We start from the raw sequence: 7,660 nt of genomic DNA, 5'->3' as shown, positions 1-7,660 counted from the left end.
TTTCCTTCCCGACCAACATTTCTCACTTCTTTACTTCTCTCTCTAACTCTCTTACTCTCAAACTCTCTTACTCTCTAAAACAATTTTTTTTTTTTAAAAAAATTCAAAAATTGTTCTTCATTTTTAAAAAAAACAACAATCATCATAAACACAAAAGAAAATGGGTGATTCGAGGCGGATTAGGCTGAGATTCGGAGGGAGGACCTTCGACGGCGCTAGTGGCGGCGGCGATGGTGGAGACGAGGTATTTTTTTTTTTTTAATTTCGGATCCCAGGAATTTCCGCCCAAAATTTCCGAAAGTTCCATGGAGGATCCGCCTGGAATTTCCGGATCCTCCATGGAACATCCGGAAATTCCAGGCGGATCCTCCATGGAACTTCCGGAAATTTTGGGCAGAAGTTCCAATTTTTTTTTTTTTTTGGCCCGTAAATAAAATTGTTAATTTTTTTTTTCGGATTTTGTTTTTTTTTTTGTTATTTTGAAGTGTTATGGTGATTATTGTTGATATTATTATTATTGTTGTTGTTATTATTGTGCTTATTATATTTTGTAATGTAATTATTTTAAAAAATATGATAATTTTTATTATTTTGTTGATATTAGGTTTTTATTATTAATGTTAAGGTTATTGTTGTTGTTGTTAATTTGTTTTTTTTTTTTGGATTTTGTTATTTTTGTTGTTATTTTGAAGTGTTATGGTTAGTATTATTATTATTATTGTTATTATTATTGTTGATATTATTATTATTATTATTATTATTATTGTTATTGTTATTGTTATTGTTATTGTTATTGTTATTGTTATTGTTATTGTTATTGTTATTGTTATTGTTATTGTTTTTTTGTTATTGTTATTGTTATTGTTATTGTTATTGTTATTGTTATTGTTATTGTTATTGTTATTGTTATTGTTATTGTTATTGTTATTGTTATTGTTATTGTTATTGTTATTGTTATTGTTATTGTTATTGTTATTGTTATTGTTATTGTTATTGTTATTGTTATTTATTATTATTATTAGTGTTATTATTTTTAAAAATATGATTAGTATTATTATTAAACTAATTTGATATTAGGGTTTTTATAGTTATTGTTGTTGTTTAATTTTTTTTTTATTTTTTTGTTGTTGTTGTTATAATAATATTATTATTAGTGTTATTAGTAGTACTATTATTAATATTTTTAATTATGATTAGTATTATAGTTGTTGATATTAGTGTTATTATTATTGTTATTATGGTTATTGTTGTTGTTGTTGTTGTTGTTGTTGTTGTTAGTTATTGTTGTTAGTTATTGTTGTTGTTAAGGTTATATTTGATGTTGTTAATTTGTATTTGTTGTTGTTGTTGTTGTTGTTGTTGTTGTTGTTGTTATTATTATTATTATTGTTGTTATTGTTATTATGGTTATTGTTATTGTTATTACTAAAATCGGATTATTTTTTAATTTTATGTAGATCGAGGGTTCTGGTGCTCGACATGCAATATCACGACGTCTGAATGCGTCTATTAGGAGACAGACATCTCGATCTTCAACGGTTCAGCCCGAGCAGCAGCAATACGGGTCTACTAGTGGTTGGTCGAGATACCAACAGTCTGGTAGTAGTCGGCCCTTGTACTCTGCAAGTGGAGCACCCATATCTGATGAGGAAGACGAATGTTCGGCTAGTCATGCTGGTGACCGGGATGAAGAACAGGACCCTCAGGATTTCCATATGGTATATAGGGGTCAGTTTGGGAGATTTGTTGGTAGTGGGTCGAGTCAGCCTACTTCCAGCTCTGCAGAGGCATGGTTAGTGTAGGAACCGATGCCGGGTGGGCCTGAGGATGGGTCAGTTATCCCTAGTTTTGGCGGTCACGTGGCACGGTATATCTGGATGGAGCAGGAGCGTAGTGTTTTGCGCTGTTTGAGTAGGACAAAGTTATGTTCTGACTTGTTCACTTGGCGAGGCCGTCAATCTGTGGAGGACATTGCGGCGATTGATGCTAGTTGGTTGTCTCACTTGCCCGGCCTGATGTTTAAGAGACTTGATTGGCCGTTGATTTCTGCTTTTGTTGAGAGGTGGCAGCCAAATACGAACACCTTTCACATGCCATTTGGGGAGATTACGATCTTGCTGCACGACGTGTACAACATACTTGGGTTACGGGTTGCAGGCAATATGGTGTCCACTACTCCTAGCACGGACGTGTTACGGGACGCGTGCTCGGTCACCATGGATATGACTCCAGATGATTTGTCTGAGGTTTGCGGCACAAAGACCATTTGGCAGGGTAGTGGGGTGTTGACTAATAAGATTTTTGAGTCGACATTGGCGGTCGACCGGGATTTTAGTGAGCAGCTTGATGCATACTTGTGGTTAGTGCTTGGAGGTACACTGTTTGTAGACAAGAGAGGTAACCGTACGCATCCTTCCTTCCTTCACGAGCTATGTCACACGGATGTCCCTATTAACGAGTATGCTTGGGGAACAGCTGCACTAGCCTACTTGTATCGGCAACTGGGCACGGCATCACGGAAAGGTGCTGATTCGATTGCTGGTTGTCTCACGCTTGTGCAAGCGTGGATTTACGAGTACTTTCCGTGCTTTCGGCCACAGCAGGGTACCTTGACCCGGGACCTTCAAATGCCTCGTGCGTCTGCTTGGGATGTAGGAGCGGGATGTCCTAGCAAGAACCTGGAGTGCCTGTTAGCTTTTCGTACTAGGATTGATGCGCTTACTGACCGTGAGGTGAACTGGCTACCGTACGGAGCTGATCCTGCATTACGAGTGCCCCCCACTTTATTCAATGGCTGCATCCAGTACCGTAACATCATTGAGCCGTACATGCCTGATAGAGTGGTGCGCCAGCTTGGTTTCGTGCAAGGCATTCCCCGCGAGATCATCAGGCCAGAGAAGGCCAAGAGGCCGACTAACTTGAAGATGTATCGGGTAGACTTCCCGACTGAGATGACAGCTGTGATGTGGAACAGGTTTGTCCCTGGGGTATCTCAGAGTGTTGTTTTAGGTGCCCTACCCAGGCTTAGTGTTGCAGCTCCTTCGGTTGCGCCCGGTTACATGCAGTGGCTGTACAGGTTTTCTCACCCGCGGGTATCTCCAGGTGCAGGAGTTACAAGCAACCTGCCTGAGCGGACTAACACTGATTACGTAAGTATTTATGCTTATTATTATATTAACAATGACTTATATGAATTTTTGTGTTTAAAATATGTTATTGTTTGATTTGCAGTGGATGGGTCGGTCCATGGAGATTCACCAAAGAGCACTAGCTGAGTATCCTGAAATGTCGAGTGAGACTCGAACAATGACTGAGCAGCTTGTATTTGATTGGAAGTCAAAAATGGGACTTTAGATTATTTTGATTAGATGTTCTGTTAGTGGTTTTACTTATGTTATGAACTTATTTTTAATTTTTGTTTTTTAAATGTACTGTATAAACTGGACACTTATTTTATTTTATATTTGATGTTTTGTTGCATATCATGTTAGATTAAAAGCAAATACATTTAAAATTAATTTCATAATTCTAATTTTCTTACAAATTTTCAAAGTTAGTAAATGTACATTACAAACTACCTAACTAATGCATCCCACATGTCCCTTCTTAACTGATATGCTTGATCCCATTCATTGACACTATCCTCGTGGTTTTGCGTCCACCAACCGGCGATCGGCGGGAGTGGTGAATCAGGTACAAGGTCAAGACGGATAAAATGTGATCCACCAACTGTAGCAATCACAAACTCTCGAGTCGGTGACCGAACCCCATTGCGTGCCCTAAGCGGTAAGACTGTGATGCATGGGTAGTAGCAAGTTGGTACTAGGCCTACTCCGAGACAAATCACCCTTGCGTTGAACCACGTAGCAATAGGAAATAAATCTTGAATTGTAACCATCCAATGCCGCTCCCCGACAGCCCCACCATCCCATCGAATACGCTCCACGTTCATCCAAAGTCGCCCAAGCCCGTAAATCCGTTCGTACAAATCAGGATGACCAGCGACCTCGTTCGCTATTGTTTCCCGAGCGTCAAACCACTTATTTTGATCGCCAAAGAAGAAGTCGGCGACACAACAAAAGCCACAGTTCCCATCACCAATGACATCCTTCCAAGACGAAATGTACGGCAACATTGGGGCTGGAAGCAAGTTCAAATACCTGCATTGACTAATGTCACTTGGATCTACAACACAAAATTAAAAGATAAATTATTAGTAAATCTATAAGTATTAAGTTTACATATTTTTATATTAAATATAGAATTTTAGTATTACCTGGTTCTGGGTCACCACCACGTTGAGTGTGTTGACGGTTCACATGCTCGAAATAGCTACGATCACGCCTGGTGTTATTTATTTTCGGTCGACCACGAGTGTTAAGGTTGATATGTGGTTCTTCAAGGTGTGAATGATCTGGATGTAGCTCCTCTTCAATGATTTACGTTACATTTTGACGTACGGCCGGGTCACTTTCCATGACTTTGTCGATTAGGGACCGAAAATGTGCAGCCTCCTCGTTCGAATCATTTACCACTTCAGGAATGTTAACACCATCACCAATAACCAGTATCTTCTAGAAAGAATGAATTTGGCTGCTGTACAATCCTGTCTGTGCAACTATCGAATCATGTATCTGACAAGCACATGGAAGACCATGGGTCAGACGCATAGCACATCCACACCGTTCATGGACCTAGTAACTCAAATCCCCCATCCTTTTCGTCTCGTTATCCAGAACTTTCAAGCAATGTTGAGACACTTTGCCATTTATACGTGACAGTGGCAACTGTCTGTACATCTGACCAATTTTAGACCTTGATGCCTCCAAGTCATTACGAATTTGTATGATGCGATTACCGATATGACAATGGACTCGGGCCCATACGGTATCCAAAGCACCTGCCAATGATTCTAATTAGTAAATTCAAATACAATTACAATTAATACAATTACAATTACGTAACAACGAGAACAACTAATAAAATAATACAACTAACCTGTGGATGATTCTAACCAAGTTTTCACTGCTGAATGTTGGCTCTCAACTTTGCAGTTGGTGGTGTTACCAAAATGAAGAACCTGGTTCGTCCAAAATTTCATAAATTTCTCCTTATGACAAAGCCAAGTTCTCTGAACATACTGAATCACTTCCGGATATTTTCCCCACCTCACTTGCATGGCAGTTAGAGCACAATAATACTTCGCCTGTGTTGTTGCATTCACGATTTTGAACCATCTCCCAGCTCTAAAACTGACACCAACCGTCTTGTTTCCAAACATCATCGTCACCTTAGCCTCCACGTCTCTGTTGATGTGCCATAGACAGAGTAAATGTGACGTCCCTGGAAAGACTTCTCTCAAAGCCGCACATAGCCCAAGATCACGGTCTGAAATAAATACAGATGGCTCTTTATCAAACCCAATCAACTCCCTTAATCTCTACAACACCCACCGATAGCTAGTCGTGCACTCGTCGCGCATGAAAACATATCCAACTAGAAAATTCTGGTTTGTCGGTGTCACGCCTACTATCTCAAAGAAAGGCATGTTATATCAATTGGTCTTGTAAGTAGAATCCATACCTATGACATGTGGGTATGTGCGGAGTATGTTGACCATGATCGGGTGCACCATAAATGCATGTTGCAAAACGTTGTGATCATCGTTCGTGAACCAGTAAATGTATTTACTCTCTCTCGCCAGATGAAGAAATTGCTGAACAACTCCTCTTCCTTCGGACATTTCCATCCTGAAGTCATTTCGGCAATTGTAAATGTGTCGGATGTTTGGATGATCATCAGGAAATTGCTCGGCAATAGTGGACATGATGTTACGGGGAGCAACCTTGGACTTTGTCATGTCCCGCACAACCTGTTTCGCACCCGGACTCAATCCGCTCACTTTACGGTGACCCTCTGGGTACACAATCATTGGGTGGTTATGTGTCCTGGTGTGATCATTTTTCGCAATGATCTTCCAACTTTCGGTGCTGACATCATAATATATCTTGATGTAGAATGGACAACCATTAGCTTTGGTTTTGGTGTCCTTCCGTATTGCGTTCTCCAAATCTCTCGGCTTGCTCCTTCGTGACCGATCACATCGCAAATACCGATACGGCCGACCATCTCTGGTTTTGTTATAAGACGATTTCACCAATATAAATCCCAATTTTATGGAAACACCATCAGCCCATGTAACAGCATCGTCAAATGTAGGAAAAAACGTATCGGTGACAAAATTCCCACTATAATTCACACCGTCACCACCTTCCTCAGATTCCATATCCTATACAAATTAAACAAAACATGCTTTATGTCAAAATAATAATAATAAAAACAAAAAAAATAATAATAATTATAATTAAAATAATAAAAATAATAAAAACAATACTAATAATAATAATAATAATAATAATAATAATAACAATACTAATAACAATACTAATAATAATAACAACAAATACAAAACAATAACAATATTAATGATAATAAAAAATTATAACAACAACTACAAAACAATTTATAAGACCATAACATTAATTAATAAATAAATAATAATAATAATAACAATAATAATAATAATAATAATAATATTAATATTAAAATTATATTTCTACTAATTAATAATAACAATATCAACAACAACAATAAAAATAATAGCAACAACAACAATAATAATATCAACTACAACAACAACAATAATATCAACATATTACTAATAATAATAACAATAACAATAATAATAATAATAATAATAATAATAATAATAATAATATAAATAATAATAATAATAATAATAATAATAATAATAATAATAATAATAATAATAATAATGAAACAAAAAATAAACATATTACTAATAATCATATTAATACAATAAAATTACATTAATTATCAAATACTAAATCACAACAATAATCACAAGACCACGAAAAAAAATACATAAAAAAAAACTTAATAAACATAAAAAAATTAAATAAACGTACTTAACATTTTAAAAAAAAATTAATAGGGACATCCGCCTAAAATTTCCGGATGTCCCTAGGTACATCCGCCTGAAATTTCCGGATGTACCATGGAACATCCGGATTTTTTAGGCGGATCTCATCTTCCGCTTGAAATTTCCGGATGTTCCATGGTACATCCGGAAATTTTAGGCGGATGTCCTAATTACCGAAAAAAAAACTTACAGAATGATCCGACGCATTCTCCGGCGTACGTATGTTCCACTCGCCGTCCATGACCCAAGACCCGTCGGAAAATTTAACGATTTTTGAAAATAGAAAATTTAGGTGGTCGTGGGGACCGATTTGGTTGCAAGGTCGTGGGGACCGATTTTGGGAAGCTCGGGACAGCAATGTCGTGAAGTGAGGGGACCGTTTCATGTATTGTGTCCAAATGGGGAACAAGGTCATTTTTATAACCCAAATTGCATAAAGGGCATAGTGGTCCATTCAAGTCAAAAAGGGAGCGTTACCTGATAATTTGAGAGCGACAAATAGCAGTTAAGCATATTTTTTGTCAAACATAGTTTCCCGGATTGTAGCAGCCGCTATCAAGAAGAGGTTATGAATCCTTTATTCCTAACATCACCCTATCACCGTGATGTTGGAATATTCGACTTGCCTGATGGTGCCAATTTTGGTTTGGCATCATG

The 7,660-nt window shown here is 37.5% G+C and overlaps 2 protein-coding genes across 2 annotated transcripts; one reads left to right on the top strand and one right to left on the bottom strand.

Annotated features, from left to right (window-relative positions):
• The first annotated feature begins 1,808 nt into the window (after positions 1-1,808).
• Positions 1,809-3,028, top strand: LOC110716516 (protein MAIN-LIKE 1-like). Its single transcript, XM_021895151.1, has 2 exons — positions 1,809-2,933; positions 2,975-3,028. Exons 1-2 carry the CDS (start codon positions 1,809-1,811, stop codon positions 3,026-3,028), a joined length of 1,179 nt encoding a protein of 392 aa, XP_021750843.1.
• Positions 3,029-5,554: 2,526 nt separating this feature from the next.
• On the bottom strand, positions 5,555-6,286 carry LOC110716515. Its single transcript, XM_021895150.1, has one exon. It carries the CDS (start codon positions 6,284-6,286, stop codon positions 5,555-5,557), a length of 732 nt encoding a protein of 243 aa, XP_021750842.1.
• Between the last annotated feature and the right edge of the window lie 1,374 nt (positions 6,287-7,660).

This window comes from Chenopodium quinoa, unplaced genomic scaffold, assembly GCF_001683475.1.
Source record: "Chenopodium quinoa cultivar QQ74 unplaced genomic scaffold, ASM168347v1, whole genome shotgun sequence".
Lineage (NCBI taxonomy): Eukaryota > Viridiplantae > Streptophyta > Magnoliopsida > Caryophyllales > Amaranthaceae > Chenopodium > Chenopodium quinoa.
The sequence above is the reverse complement of the archived record's forward strand: the minus strand, read 5'-3'. Positions and strand labels throughout refer to the sequence as shown.

Bases quoted from the DNA above. Each gene is read 5' to 3' on its own strand.
- LOC110716516 (XM_021895151.1), top strand. From the start codon at position 1,809: ATGCCGGGTGGGCCTGAGGATGGGTCAGTTATCCCTAGTTTTGGCGGT. The intron at 2,934-2,974 runs GTAGACTTCCCG...GATGTGGAACAG, and splicing joins CTAACTTGAAGATGTATCGG to GTTTGTCCCTGGGGTATCTC.
- LOC110716515 (XM_021895150.1), bottom strand. From the start codon at position 6,286: ATGGAATCTGAGGAAGGTGGTGACGGTGTGAATTATAGTGGGAATTTT.